This window comes from Melospiza melodia, unplaced genomic scaffold, assembly GCF_035770615.1.
Source record: "Melospiza melodia melodia isolate bMelMel2 unplaced genomic scaffold, bMelMel2.pri scaffold_276, whole genome shotgun sequence".
Classification (NCBI taxonomy): Eukaryota; Metazoa; Chordata; class Aves; order Passeriformes; family Passerellidae; genus Melospiza; species Melospiza melodia.
In genome coordinates this window covers 58,681-74,490 of record NW_026948598.1, presented here as the reverse complement: position 1 = coordinate 74,490, position 15,810 = coordinate 58,681, and the positions used below count along the sequence as shown (strand labels likewise).

At 48.1% G+C, this 15,810-nt stretch overlaps 1 protein-coding gene across 1 annotated transcript in view; it reads right to left on the bottom strand.

The window, feature by feature from the left end:
- Positions 1 to 15,810, bottom strand: part of LOC134433837 (bromodomain-containing protein 4-like) — a gene marked incomplete at its 3' end in the record, with an annotated part of 44,974 nt that overhangs the window by 13,807 nt on the left and 15,357 nt on the right. The window contains 8 exon segments of the mRNA XM_063182541.1: positions 178 to 285; positions 2,433 to 2,731; positions 4,146 to 4,345; positions 7,802 to 8,011; positions 8,954 to 9,082; positions 11,670 to 11,750; positions 11,752 to 11,913; positions 11,915 to 12,031. Coding sequence (XP_063038611.1) covers positions 178 to 285; positions 2,433 to 2,731; positions 4,146 to 4,345; positions 7,802 to 8,011; positions 8,954 to 9,082; positions 11,670 to 11,750; positions 11,752 to 11,913; positions 11,915 to 12,031 — 1,306 coding nt within the window.

The window sequence follows — 15,810 nt, the reverse complement described above, 5'->3', positions numbered from 1 at the left end:
GCTCCGCAATGATAAAAAATCACAAAAACTCCAACTCCGTCGTGGGCGGGGCCGGGGCGGGGCCGAGGCTGCCCCAAAGACGAGCGGACGGCGAAGGCGGCGATGAAATCGAGATTTTATTTCTGCCACAAGGCCGGGACGGAGGAGGAGGAGGAGGAGGAGGAGGGAGGCGCTAACCTGAGTCCGACTCGTCGCTGTCCGAGGAGCTCGACTCGCTGCTCGACTCCGACTCGGACGAGGAGAAGCCCTTGAGCTTGGAGGAGCCGGCCAGGACGTCGAGCTTCTCTGCCGGGAGCAACGGGACAGCGTCAGCGCGGGGCGGAAACGGGCACCGGGGGGCTCAACGCAACTGGGACGGGTCAAAGTCAACTGGGGAGTCCCAAGTGGGGCAGCCTGAGCTCAACGGGCTGGTTCTGAATGGAACCGGTTCGTTCTAAACCCAACTGGGTCATCCCAAACTCAACCAGTTGGTTCTAAACCCAACTGGGTCATCCCAAACTCAACCGGTTGGTTCTAAACTCAACTGGTTGGTTCTAAACCCAACTGGCTCATCCCAAACTCAACCGGTTGGTTCTAAACTCAACTGGTTGGTTCTAAACCCAGCTGGGTCATCCTGAACTCAACTCGTTGGTTCTAAACTCAACCAGTTCATTGTAAACCCAACTGGCTCGTCCCAAACTCAACCAGTTGGTTCTAAACTCAACTGGTTGGTTCTAAACCCAACTGGGTCATCCTGAACTCAACGGGCTGGTTCCAAAGTCAACCAGTTCATTGTAAACCCAACTGGTTGGTTCTAAACCCAACTGGATCGTCCTGAACTCAACTGGTTGGTTCTAAACCCAACTGGGTCATCCTGAACTCAACGGGCTGGTTCTAAACTCAACCAGTTCAGTGTAAACCCAACTGGTTCATTCTAAACCCAACTGGTTAATCCCAAACCCAACTGGTTCATCCCAACTAGTTAATCCCAAACCCAACTGGTTAATTCCAACTAGTTAATCCCAAACCCAACTGGTTCATCCCAAACCCAGCTGGTTCATCCCAACTGGTTAATCCCAAACCCAACTGGTTCATCCCAAACCCAACTGGTTCATCCCAAACCCAACTAGTTAATCCCAAACCCAACTGGTTCATCCCAAACCCAACTGGTTCATCCCAAACCCAACTGGTTCATCCCAAACCCAACTGGTTCATCCCAACTGGTTCATCCCAAACCCAACTAGTTAATTCCAAACCCAACTGGTTCATCCCAAACCCAACTGGTTCATCCCAAACCCAACTGGTTCATCCCAAACCCAACTGCTTTGCTGCAAATGTGCATCCCATGATTTAAAATATTGAAACTTAAAAATGAAATCTTTAATTATTACAACTGAAGTGAGACCAACGGTGGCCGCCATTTTGAGTCCCACTCGCCTCCATTTTGAATCCCACAGCTGCCATTTTGAGTCCCACTGCTGCCATTTTGAGTCCCGCTCGCCTCCATTTTGAATCCCATCGGCTGCCATTTTGAATTCCACCCGCCACCATTTTGAATCCCACTGCCGCCATTTTGAATCCCATCGGCTGCCATTTTGAATCCCACCCACCTCCATTTTGAATCTCATTGCCGCCATTTTGAATCCTGCCTGCTGCCATTTTGAATCCCACCTGCCGCCATTTTGAATTCCACCCACCGCCATTTTGAGTCCTACCTGCCGCCATTTTGAATCCCACCTGCTGCCGTTTTGAATCCCACCCACCTCCATTTTGAATCTCATTGCCGCCATTTTGAATCCTGCCCGCTGCCATTTTGAATCCCACCCACCTCCATTTTGAATTCCACCCACCGCCATTTTGAGTCCTACCTGCTGCCATTTTGAATCCTACCTGCCGCCTTTTTGAATATCACCTGCCACCATTTTGAATATCACCTGCCGCCATTTTGAATCCCACAGCTGCAATTTTGAATCCCACCCACCTCCATTTTGAATCTCATTGCCGCCATTTTGAATTCTGCCCGCTGCCATTTTTAATCCCACCTGCTGCCATTTTGAATATCACCTGCTGCCATTCTGAATCCCACAGCTGCCATTTTGAATCCTACCTGCTGCCATTTTTAATCCCACCTGCCGCCATTTTGAATATCACCTGCTGCCATTCTGAATCCCACAGCTGCCATTTTGAATCCTGCCCGCTGCCATTTTGAATCCTACCTGCCGCCATTTTGAATATCACCTGCTGCCATTTTGAATCCCACAACAACCATTTTGAATCCTGCCCGCTGCCATTTTTAATCCCACCTGCCGCCACTCTGAATTCCACTGCTGCCATTTTGAATCCTGCCTTCCACCGTCTTGGCGAGGCCAAACCACCTCCAAAATCTCCCTAAAAACCCAACCCTGGGGATCAAAATTGGGCTGAAAACCCTCAAATTTGGGGTCTGGAGGTACCTGGGGGTTTCCTCTTCTTGCGCAGGCAGGAGGTGACGTAGCGCTCGAGCTCGCGCAGCGTCGACGGCTTCAGTGTCTCGAAGTCGATCTCGATCTCGTCGGGGTTGGAGTTCTTGAGCGAGGGCTCCCGGGATTGGATGATGTGCACGACCCTGCCCAGCTTCTCCCCGGGCAGTTTGTTGATGTCCAGGCTCAGCTGCCGCTTCTCCTCGTAGGACATGGGCTTGCACTTCTCCTCCTCCTCCGACTCGTAGGCGGGCGCGGCTTTGCTGGGCTTCACCGGCGCCGGCTCCTTCTTGCTGCTCAGGTCAACAAAACGTGGGGGTTTAGGCCTAAACCAAACCTAAACCTGACCTAAAACCAGCCTAAACCCAGCCTAACCCACAGGACCTGGAGAACTTCACTGCCACCAGCTCCTTCTTGCTGTGTGAGTGACCAAAAAATGGGGTTTTGGACTTAAACCTGACCTAAACCCGACCTAAACCAGCCCTAACCCACAGGATCTGGAGAACTTCACTGCCACCGGCTCCTTCTTGGTGCATTCATGACCAGAAAATGAAGTTTTAGACTTAAACCTGACCTAAACCCAACCTAAACCAGCCCTAACCCAGAGGATCTGGAGAACTTCACTGCCACCGGCTCTTTCTTGGTGCATTCATGACCAAAAACGAAGTTTTAGACTTAAACCTGACCTAAACCAGCCCTAACCCACAGGATCTGGAGAACTTCACTGCCACCGGCTCCTTCTTGCTGCTCACAGCAACAAAAACCAAACTGGTGGTTTAGGCCCAGCTGGTTTTGGACACCCAGAACTGAGCTCAAACTGGTTTTGGACGCCCAAAACGGAGCTCAGGCTGGTTTGAGACACCCAAAGCCGAGCTTAACTTGCTCCTGGAGCTCCAAAACTGAGCTTAACTTGCTCCTGGAGCTCCAAAACTGAGCTTAACTTGCTCCTGGAGCTCTAAAACTGAGCTTAACTTGCTCCTGGACCTCCACAACTGAGCTTAACTTGCTCCTGGAGCTCCAAACCTGAGCTTAACTTGCTCCTGGACCTCCAAAACTGAGCTTAACTTGCTCCTGGACCTCCACAACTGAGCTTAACTTGCTCCTGGAGCTCTAAAACTGAGCTTAACTTGCTCCTGGAGCTCCAAAACTGAGCTTAACTTGCTCCTGGACCTCCACAACTGAGCTTAACTTGCTCCTGGACCTCCAAAACTGAGCTTAACTTGCTCCTGGACCTCCACAACTGAGCTTAACTTGCTCCTGGAGCTCCAAAACTGAGCTTAACTTGCTCCTGGACCTCCACAACTGAGCTTAACTTGCTCCTGGAGCTCCAAACCTGAGCTTAACTTGCTCCTGGACCTCCAAACCTGAGCTTAACTTGCTCCTGGAGCTCCAAAACTGAGCTTAACTTGCTCCTGGAGCTCCAAACCTGAGCTTAACTTGCTCCTGGAGCTCCAAACCTGAGCTTAACTTGCTCCTGGAGCTCCAAAGCCGAGCTTAACTTGCTCCTGCACAGCCCATCTCCACCTGCCCGGCCAGGTGTCCCCAGCACCACGGAGAGGAACCAACCCCAAAGCCTGAGCTGAGCTCCAGGCTGGGCTCAACCCCACCCATCCCCGGGGCCACGAGGTCCCTCATTAATTAATGAATTACCTTAATTAGCACCGGGGGATCCCCAAACCGCCCCAGGGAATTGTGGGAAGGGCCCACCTGGAGGCGCTGCTGTTGCTGTTGCTCTTCTTGGCCTTCTTGGGTGGAGGCTCCTTGGCCTTGCTCTTCTTGGTGTCCTCCAGCTCCTCCTTCTTTTTGTGCTTCTCCTTCTTCTTCTCCTTCTTGTCCTTCTCCTTCTTCTTTGGTTTGTTCTGCTGGGGCTGGGACAGCGCCGCCAGCTGCTCGTGCACGGCCTTCAGCTGTGGGAGTGGGAGAGGCGGGAGGTCGGAAGTTCTCCAGAAGGTCAGGGCCCACCTGGGACTGAGCCCAATGGGCTCAGGCAGAGCTGGGTGCAGTGCTTCCATGGAGACCTCCAGGGTCATCAAACCCAACCCATGACTGACCCCACCTGGTCACTGTCACCTCCAAGGGTCCATGGAGACCTCCAGGGTCATCAAACCCAACCCATGACTGACCCCACCTGGTCACCGTCACCTTCCATGGTTCCATGGAGACCTCCAGGGTCATCAAACCCAACCCATGACTGACCCCACCTGGTCACTGTCACCTCCAAGGGTCCATGGAGACCTCCAGAGTCACCAAACCCAACCCATGACACCACCGGCTCACTGTCAGCTTCAATGGTTCCATGGAGACCTCCAAGGTCAGCAGATCCCACCTCAGACTGAGCCCATGATTCTCAGGCAGAGCAGGGTCCAGTTCTGCCATGGACACCTCCAGGGTCATCAAACCCAACCCATGACTGACCCCACCTGGTGACTGTCACCTTCAATGGTTCCATGGAGACCTCCAGAATCACCAAACCCAACCCATGACTGACCCCACCTGGTCACTGTCAGCTCCAAGGGTCCATGGAGACCTCCAGAGTCACCAAACCCAACCCATGACACCACCAGCTCACTGTCAGCTTCAATGGTCCATGGAGACCTCCAGGGTCATCAAACCCAACCCATGACCCCACCTGGTCACTGTCACCTCCAACCATTCCATGGTCATCTACAGGGTCATCAATTGCAACCTGCGATTGACCAACCCCACCCAGAGACCTTCAAGGTCATCAAACCCAACCCATGACTGACCCCACCTGGTCACTGTCACCTCCAAGGGTCCACGGAGACCTCCAGGGTCATCAAACCCAACCCATGACCCCACCTGGTCACTGTCACCTCCAAGGGTCCATGGAGACCTCCAGGGTCATCAAACCCAACCCATGACTGACCCCACCTGGTCACTGTCACCTTCAGTGGTTCCATGGAGACCTCCAGGGTCATCAAACCCAACCCATGACTGACCCCACCTGGTCACTGTCACCTCCAAGGGTCCATGGAGACCTCCAGAGTCACCAAACCCAACCCATGACCCCACCGGCCACCTCCAATGATTCAGGTCAACAAACAAAATGATTCTGGGTTCACAAACCAAACAACTTGGGTCAACAAACCCAACAATTCAGGTCAACCATCCCAAGGATTCGGGGTTGACAAACCCAACAATTTTGGTCGAAAATCCAATGATTTTGGGTCACAAACCCAACAATTGAGGTCAACCACCCAATAATTTTGGGTTGACAAGACCAACAGCTCAAAGTCAACAAACCCAACACTCCTGGGTCAACAAACCCAACAAATTGAGGTCAACAAACCCAACAAATTCAGGTCAACAAACCCAACACTTCTGGGTCAACAAACCCAACAAACTGAGGTCAACAAACCCAACAAATTGAGTTCAACAAACCCAACAATTTCAGGTCAACAAACCCAACAAATTGAGGTCAACAAACCCAACGGTTCTGGGTCAACAAACCCAACAAATTCAGGTCAACAAACCCAACACTTCTGGGTCAACAAACCCAACGGTTCTGGGTCAACAAACCCAACAAATTGAGGTCAACAAACCCGACAATTTCAGGTCAACAAACCCAACAAATTCAGGTCAACAAACCCAACAAATTCAGGTCAACAAACCCAACAAATTCAGGTCAACAAATCCAACAATTTTGTTCAAAAATTCCAATAATTTAGGTCTCCACAAACACAACGATTTCAGGTAGACAAGGCCAGTGGTAGTGGGTTGAAAAACGAACCAATTCAGGTCAACAAACCCAACGATTTTGGGCTGACAAACTCAATGATTTTAGGTCAACAAACCCAACTATTTGGGACCACAAACCCAACAATTCCAGGTTGACAAACCCAACAATTTTGGTCAAAAAATCCAACAATTTAGGTCTGCACGCCCAACAATTTTTGGTCAACAAACCCAACGATTCTGGGTCAACAAACACAATGATTTCCAGTCAACAAACCCAACAATTCTGGGTTGACAAACCCAACAATTCAGGTCAACAAAGCCAACGGTTCTGGGTCAACAAACCCAACGGTTCTGGGTCAACAAACCCAACGGTTCTGGGTCAACAAACCCAACAAATTGAGGTCAACAAACCCAACAATTTCAGGTCAACAAACCCAACAAATTCAGGTCAACAAACCCAACAATTTTGTTCAAAAATTCCAATAATTTAGGTCTCCACAAACACAATGATTTCAGGTAGACAAGGCCAGTGGTAGTGGGTTGAAAAACGAACCAATTCAGGTCAACAAACCCAACGATTTTGGGCTGACAAACTCAATGATTTTAGGTCAACAAACCCAACAATTTGGATCCACAAACCCAACAATTCCAGGTCGACAAACCCAACAATTTTGGTCAAAAAATCCAACAATTTAGGTCTGCATGCCCAACAATTTTTGGTCAACAAACCCAACGATTCTGGGTCAACAAACACAATGATTTCCAGTCAACAAACCCAACAATTCTGGGTCGACAAACCCAACAATTCAGGTCAACAAACCCAACAATTCTGGTCAACAAACCCAACAATTCTGGGTCAACAAACCCAACAATTCTGGGTCGACAAACCCAACAATTCTGGGTTGACAAACCCAACAATTGTGGGTCAACAAACCCAACAATTCAGGTCAACAAACCCAACAATTCAGGTCAACAAACCCAACAATTCTGGGTCGACAAACCCAACAATTCTGGGTTGACAAACCCAACAATTCAGGTCAACAAACCCAACAATTGTGGGTCAACAAACCCAACAATTCAGGTCAACAAACCCAACAATTCTGGTCAACAAACCCAACGATTCTGGGTCAACAAACCCAACGGTTCTGGGTTGACAAACCCAACAATTCAGGTCAACGAACCCAACAATACTGGGTCAACTAAACTCAACTATTTAGATCCACAAACCCAATGATTGCAGGTCAACGAACCCAACGATTTTGGTCCAAAACTCCAACAATTCAGGTCAACAAACCCAACAATTTTCGGTCAATAAACCCAACTATTATGGGTCAACAAACCCAACGATTTTGGTCCAAAACTCCAACAATTCAGATCAACAAACACAATGATTTCCAGTCAATAAACCCAACTATTATGGGTCAACAAACCCAACGATTTTGGTCCAAAAATCCAACAATTCAGGTCAACAAACCCAACAATTTTCAGTCAATAAACCCAACTATTATGGGTCAACAAACCCAACGATTTTGGGTCACCAAACCCATCGGTTTCAGCTCAGCAAACCCAACGATTTTGTTGTCTCTGGACCCGACCATCATGGGACAACCCCCGACCCCAAGGCCACCCAACCCCACCAGAAGAAGCTCTGGGCCACCCCGTACCTGCTCCTGGAGCTCGGCCAAGCGCTGCGCCCGCTCCTCCTCGGAGTCGTCGGAGGAGCTGTCGCTGTCGGAGGAGCTGTCGCTGCTGCTGTCGCTGGACGAGGGCGGCGCCACCTTGGTGGGGGGCGGGACCACCACGGGGGACGAGGCGGGGATCACCGGCTCCTCGGGCTCGTCCGGCATCTTGGCAAAGCGCATCTCGAACACGTCCTGCAAGCACAGGCAACGGCACGAGGTGACGCCGGGGGCATCTCCAAAGGGGGAGGTCCTACAGAACCTGGTGGGTTCCACACCAAAGGTCAACACCTGGACACGGGGTGGGGGAGGGACCCTGAAATTTTGGGGGTTTCTCACAATTCTGACTCTGCCCGAGGTGGGTTTAGGGGAAAATTTACAGGGTTTGCTCCATTTATGGTTTAGAAGATGCAACTTCGATGTTCTTGAGATCTTTAGTTGATGATCTTAGAGGTTCCACCATGGCTTCCCACTGGAGATCTCAACCATCTCCAAGGGGCTTTTGGGGGAAAAATTCGGAGGATTTCCTCAATTTCTCATTTAAAATCTGCCTTTTCCAAGTTCTTGAGATCTTCTTGGATCACCTTTGGCTGATGATCTTAGAGGTTCCACCATGGATTCCCACTGGAGATCTCAACCACCTCCAAGGTGGTTTTGGGGGGAAAATTCACAGGATTTCCTCAATTTCTCATTTAAAAGCTGCAACTTCGATGTTCTTGAGATCTTCTTGGACCACCTTTAGTTGATGGTCCTAGAGGTTCCACCGTGGATTCCCACTGGAGATCTCAACCATCTCCAAGAAGATTTTGGGGGAAAATTTTATAGGATTTATTCTTCTTAAAACTGCATTTTGGAGACTTACGACTTTTCCTGGATCTTCTTGGATCATTTCTGGTGGACTCCAAGATTTCTGAGATTTTTTCCAACCCCAATCCCACCACGGATTCCCACTGGAGATCTCAACCATCTCCAAGGGGGTTTTGCAAAAAAAACCAAAACCACCTAATTTTTTGCTGAGTCAGCAGTTTTTGATTATTCTGAATTTTTTGGGGTTTTTTTTGCAAATCCTGCTGGGAAAAAAAAAAGGAATTTTCCTTGGAATTTTTGGGTTTTTCCTGGACTTGTGGGAATTGTCACCTGCAGCTTCCTGGCCATGGCCACGACCTCGTGGTCGGCGGGGTTGTACTTGTAGCAGTTGGAGAACATCAACCGCACGTCGGCCGCGAACTCCTGAGCGTCGCGGTACTCCCGGCCCTCCAGCTTGGACTGAAACGGCAAAAAAACACCAAAAATGGGAAATTCTGGGGGGATCCCACGGGAATTCAGCACCTGGGGTGGGGGGGGTCATGGGGTGGGGGTGGGGCAAAAAAATTCTTTGTTTTGGGCAAAAAATCTTATTTTTGGTCCATAAAAATGAAAATTTTTGGTACAAAAAGTCCCCGCTTTTGGTCCGTGAAAATAACAATTTTTGGCCAAAAAACCTCCATGTTTTTGGTTCAAAACTCTCCTCCTTTTGGTCCATAAAAACGACAATTTTTGCTCCAAAAAACCCCCTCTTTTGGTCTGTGAAAATAACAATTTTTGGCCAAAAAAACCCATCTTTTTGGTCCAAAACTGCCCACCTTTTGGTCCATAAAAATGACAATTTTTGTTCCAAAATCCCCCTCTTTTGGTCTGTGAAAATAACAATTTTTGGCCAAAAAACCCCATCTTTTTGGTCCAAAACTCTCCTCCTTTTGTCCATAAAAATGACAATTTTTGCTCCAAAAAGTCCCCACTTTTGGTCCGTGAAAATAACAATTTTTGGCAAATAACCCCCCATTTTTTTGGTCCAAAACTCTCCTCCTTTTGGTCCATAAAAATGACAATTTTTGGTCCATAACACCACCTTGGGTTGGTCAAAAGAAGATCTTTTGATCCATGAAAATTACTGTTTTGGTCAAAGAATCCCTTTTTGTTTGGTCCAAAACCCCCTTATTTAGTCCATGAAAAATGACAACTTTTGGTTAAAAAAAACACTTCTTGATCCACAAAAATGACTATTTTTGGCCCAAAAAAATTCCCTTTTTGTCCATAAAAATGACAATTTTGATCAAAAAAAAGCCACACTTCGGCCCATGAACAGAACTATTTTTGGCCCCAAACACCCTTATTTTGGGGCCATAAAAATGATTATTTTTAGTAACAAAAACACCACATTTGGTCAAAAAGCCGCTTATTTTGGTCCAAAAAAATGACAGTTTTGGTTAAAAAATCCACTTTAGGTGGGTAATTTTTGTTAAAAACCCACTCATTTATTGCCCCAATCCCATTTTTCACCTTTCTTCCCTATTTTATGCCCCAAAATCCAATTCCCCCCCACACAAACCCCATTTATTCCCCAAAATCCATTAATTCCCCCCAAACCCCCATTTTTCCCCAAAAATTCCATTTTCACCCCAAACCCCCATTTTTCCCCAAAAATTCCCATTTCCCACCAAAACCCCCATTTTTCCCCATTCCCCCCAATTTTTCCCCCAAAAATCCCATTTCCCCAAAAATCCCATTTCCCCCATTCCCCCCATTTTCCCCAACAAAAATCCCATTTTCCCCAAAATCCAATTTTTCCCCCAAACCCCCATTTTCCCCAAAAATTCCCATTTTTCCCCGAAACCCCCATTTTTCCCCAAAAATCCCATTTCCCCCCAACCCCAATTTTTCCCCTTTTTCCCCATTTTCCCCCAATAACTTCCCATTTTCCCCCCAAAATTCCCATTTTTCTCCTAAAACCCCATTTCTCACCCATTTTTCCCCATTTCCCCAATGAACTCCATTTCCCCCAAAACCCACCCATTTTTCCCCAAAAATCCCCATTTCCCCCCAAAACCCCCAATTTTCCCCCCAATAAATTCCCATTTCCCCCCAAAACCCCCATTTCCCCCCATTCCCCCAATAAATTCCCATTTTTTCCCCCCAATCCCCCTTTTTTTCCCCAAAAATTCCCATTTTCCCCCCAAACCCCCATTTCCCCCCAATAAATTCCATTTTTCCCCTCAATCCCCCTTTTTTTCCCCAAAAATTCCCATTTCCCCAAAACCCCCATTTGCCCCCATTTCCCCCCAATAAATTCCCATTTTCCCCCAAAACCCCCATCTTTCCCTAAAAATTCCGATTTTCCCCCCCAAACCCCAATTTTTCCCCCAAAATTCCATTTTTCACCCCAAACCCCATTTTCCCCCCATTTCCCCCCAATAACTTCCCGTTTTTCCCCCAAAACCCCCATTTTTCCCCCAAAACCCCCCTTTTTACCTTTTTTCACCATTTCCCCCCAGAAACTCCTATTTTTCCCCCAAACCCCCATTTTCCCCCAATAAATTCCCCTTTTTCCCCCCAAAATTCCATTTTTTCTCCTAAAACACCATTTTCTCCCCATTTTTCCCCCCAGAAATTCCAATTTTCCCCCAAACCACCATTTTTCCCCAATAACTTCTCATTTTCCCCCCAAAATTCCCATTTTTACCCCGAACCCACCTTTTTTTCCCTTTCTTCTCATTTCCCCTCCAGAAATTCCTATTTTTCACCCCAAATCCCCATTTTTTCCCTATTTCCCCCCCATACCCCCATTTTTCCCCCATTTGCCCCCAATAACATCCCATTTTCCCCCCCAAAATTCCCATTTTCCCCCCAAACCCCCCATTTTTTCCCCCAAAATTCCCCTTTTTCCCCCATTTCCCCCCAATAACTCCCCATTGTCCCCCCAAATCCCCCATTTCCCCCCCCAAACCCCCCATTTTTTCCCCCAAAATTCCCATTTTCCCCCCAAAACCCCCATTTTCCCCTCCTAAACCCCCGTTTTCCCCCCTTTCCTCCTCACCTTGATGGTGCTGAGGTCCATGGGGTGTTTGATGATGTCGCAGTAGTCGTGCAGCCCCAGCGCCTCCACGTCCACGGGTTTTGTAGAAGGGCCAGGCGTAGGCCGCGTGTTTCTTGGCGAACATCTCCCTGATGATGCCGCCGCAGTAGCGCAGCTGCTCCGAGGCCTTGGAGCCGCGCGGCTCCGGCGCCTGCTGCGAGTCCGGCAGCTCCTTCTTGGGCGGCTTCGGGGGCCGCCCGCCCTCAGCGCCGCGCGCCCGCCTTGGCCGCCTTGGGCTCGGCGGGCAGCGACGACGACTCGTGGATGGGGTCCATGGCCGTGGGCGTGGTGGTGTCTGCTTTCCTCTTCACGCCTTTCTTTGTCTGCGACGGCGGGAGAGGGGTGAGGGGAGGGAGTTTGGGGGGTTTCGGGGGGTTTGGTGGGGTTTGGAGTTTGGGTTTTGGGGCGTTTGTGGGAATTTTGGGGTTTGGAGTTTGGGTTCTGGGGGCGTTTGTGGAATTTTGGGGTTTGGAGTTTGGGTTTTGGGCGCGTTTATTCCAATTTTGGGGTTTGGAGTTTGGGTTCTGGGGGCGTTTGTTGGAATTTTGGGGTTTGGAGTTTGGGTTTTGGGGTGCTTGTTGGAATTCTGGGATTTGGAGTTTCTACCTTGGGACTGTCCATTGGAATTTTGGGTTTTGGAGTTTGGGTTTTGGGGCGTTTGTGGGAATTTTGGGGTTTGGAGTTTGGGTTTTGGGGGCGTTTGTTGGAATTTTGGGGTTTGGAGTTTGGGTTTTGGGGGTGTTTCTTGGAATTTTGGGGTTTGGAGTTTGGGTTTTGGGGGTGTTTGTTGGAATTTTGGGGTTTGGAGTTTGGGTTTTGGGGGCGTTTGTTTGAATTTTGGGGTTTGGAGTTTGGGTTTTGGGGTGTTTGTGGGAATTTTGGGGTTTGGAGTTTGGGTTTTGGGGGTGCTTGTTGGAATTTTGGGGTTTGGAGTTTGGGTTTTGGGGGCGTTTGTTGGAATTTTGGGGTTTGGAGTTTGGATTTTGGGGTGTTTGTTGGAATTTTGGGGTTTGGAGTTTGGGTTTTGGGGGTGCTTGTTGGAATTCTGGGGTTTGGAGTTTGGGTTTTGGAGTTTCTACCTTTGGATTGTTCATTGGGGTTTGGGGTTTGTGTTTTGGGGGCGTTTGTTGGAATTTTGGGGTTTGGAGTTTCTACCTTGGGATTGTTCATTGGGGTTTGCGGTTTTGGAGTTTGGGTTCTGGGGCGTTTGTTGGAATTTTGGGGTTTGGAGTTTGGGTTTTGGGGCGTTTGTTGGAATTTTGGGGTTTGGAGTTTGGGTTTTGGGGTGTTTGTGGGAATTTTGGGGTTTGGAGTTTGGGTTTTGGGGATGCTTGTTGGAATTTTGGGGTTTGGAGTTTGGGTTTTGGGGGTGTTTGTTGGAATTTTGGGGTTTGGAGTTTGGGTTCTGGGGGCGTTTGTTGGAATTTTGGGGTTTGGAGTTTGGGTTTTGGGGTGTTTGTGGGAATTTTGGGGTTTGGAGTTTGGGTTTTGGAGTTTCTACCTTTGGATTGTTCATTGGGGTTTTGGATGTTGGAGTTTCTACCTTGGGATTGTTCATTGGGGTTTGGAGTTTGGGTTTTGGGGGTGCTTGTTGGAATTCTGGGGTTTGGAGTTTGGGTTTTGGAGTTTCTACCTTTGGATTGTTCATTGGGGTTTTGGATGTTGGAGTTTCTACCTTGGGATTGTCCATTGGAATTTTGGGTTTTGGAGTTTGGGTTTTGGGGGTGTTTGTTGGAATTTTGGGGTTTGGAGTTTCTACCTTGGGATTGTTCATTGGAATTTTGGGTTGTGGAGTTTGGGTTTTGGGGGTGTTTGTTGGAATTCTGGGGTTTGGAGTTTGGGTTTTGGAGTTTCTACCTTTGGATTGTTCATTGGGGTTTGGGGTTTGGGTTTTGGGGGTGTTTGTTGGAATTTTGGGGTTTAGAGTTTCTACCTTTGGATTGTTCATTGGGGTTTGGGGTTTTGGAGTTTTGGGGTTTTGGGGTGCTTGTTGGAATTTTGGGGTTTTGAGTTTGGGTTTTGGGGGCATTTACTGCAATTTTGGGTTTTGGAGTTTCTACCTTGGGATTGTTCGTTGGAATTTTGGGGTTTGGAGTTTGGGTTTTGGGGGCGTTTGTTGGAATTTTGGGGTTTGGAGTTTGGGTTTTGGGGGTGTTTGTTGGAATTTTGGGGTTTGGAGTTTCTACCTTGGATTGTTCATTGGGGTTTGGGGTTTTGGAGTTTTGGGGTTTTGGGGTGCTTGTTGGAATTTTGGGGTTTGGAGTTTCTACCTTGGGACTGTCCATTGGAATTTTGGGTTTTAGAGTTTGGGTTTTGGGGTGTTTGTGGGAATTTTGGGGTTTGGAGTTTGGGTTTTGGGGTGTTTGTTGGAATTCTGGGGTTTGGAGTTTGGGTTTTGGAGTTTCTACCTTTGGATTGTTCATTGGGGTTTTGGATGTTGGAGTTTCTACCTTGGGATTGTTCATTGGGGTTTGGGGTTTGGGTTTTGGGGCGCTTGTTGGAATTTTGGGGTTTGGAGTTTCTACCTTGGGATTGTTCATTGGAATTTTGGGTTGTGGAGTTTGGGTTTTGGGGGCGTTCGTTGCAATTTTGGGTTTTGGAGTTTCTACCTTGGGATTGTTCATTGGGGTTTGGGTTTGGAGTTTGGGTTCTGGGGGCGTTTGTTGGAATTTTGGGGTTTGGAGTTTGGGTTTTGGGGGTGCTTGTTGGAATTTTGGGGTTTGGTGTTTGGGTTTTGGGGGTATTTGTTGGAATTTTGGGGTTTGGAGTTTGGGTTTTGGGGGCGTTTGTTGGAATTTTGGGGTTTGGAGTTTGGGTTTTGGGGGCGTTTGTTGGAATTTTGGGGTTTGGAGTTTGGGTTTTGGGGGTGTTTGTTGGAATTTTGGGTTTTGGAGTTTGGGTTTTGGGGCGTTTGTGGGAATTTTGGGGTTTGGAGTTTGGGTTTTGGGGGCGCTTGTTGGAATTTTGGGGTTTTGGAGTTTGGGTTTTGGGGGCATTTACTGCAATTTTGGGTTTTGGAGTTTCTACCTTGGGATCGTTCGTTGGGGCTTCTACTTTTGGAGCATCTACCTTGGAGTTTCTACCTTGGGATTGTTCATTGGAATTTTGGGGTTTGGAGTTTGGGTTTTGGGGCGTTCGTTGCAATTTTGGGTTTTGGAGTTTCTACCTTGGGATTGTTCATTGGAATTTTGGGTTTTGGAGTTTGGGTTTTGGGGGTGCTTGTTGAATTTTGGGGTTTGGAGTTTGGGTTTTGGGGTGTTTGTGGGAATTTTGGGGTTTGGAGTTTGGGTTTTGGGGGTGTTTGTTGGAATTTTGGGTTTGGAGTTTCTACCTTGGGACTGTCCATTGGAATTTTGGGTTTTGGAGTTTGGGTTTTGGGGGTGTTTGTGGGAATTTTGGGGTTTGGAGTTTGGGTTTTGGGGGTGCTTGTTGGAATTTTGGGGTTTGGAGTTTGGGTTTTGGGGGTGTTTGTTGGAATTTTGGGGTTTGGAGTTTGGGTTTTGGGGTGTTTGTGGGAATTTTGGGGTTTGGAGTTGGGTTTTGGGGGTGCTTGTTGGAATTTGGGGTTTGGAGTTTGGGTTTTGGGGCGTTTGTTGGAATTTTGGGGTTTGGAGTTTCTACCTTGGGATTGTTCATTGGAATTTTGGGTTGTGGAGTTTGGGTTTTGGGGTGCTTGTTGGAATTTTGGGTTTTGGAGTTTGGGTTTTGGGGCATTTACTGCAATTTTGGGTTTTGGAGTTTCTACCTTGGGATCGTTCGTTGGGGCTTCTACTTTTGGAGCATCTACCTTGGAGTTTCTACCTTGGGATTGTTCATTGGAATTTTGGGTTTTGGAGTTTGGGTTTTGGGGCGTTTGTTGGAATTCTGGGGTTTGGAGTTTTTACCTTGGACTGTCCATTGGAATTTGGGTTTTGGAGTTTGGGTTTTGGGGTATTTGTTGGAATTTTGGGGTTTGGAGTTTGGGTTTTTGGGGTGTTTGTTGAATTTTGGGGTTTGGAGTTTGGGTTTTGGGCGCGTTTATTCCAATTTTGGGGTTTGGAGTTTGGGTTTTGGAGTTTCTACCTTTGGATTGTTCATTGGGGTTTTGGATGTTGGAGTTTCT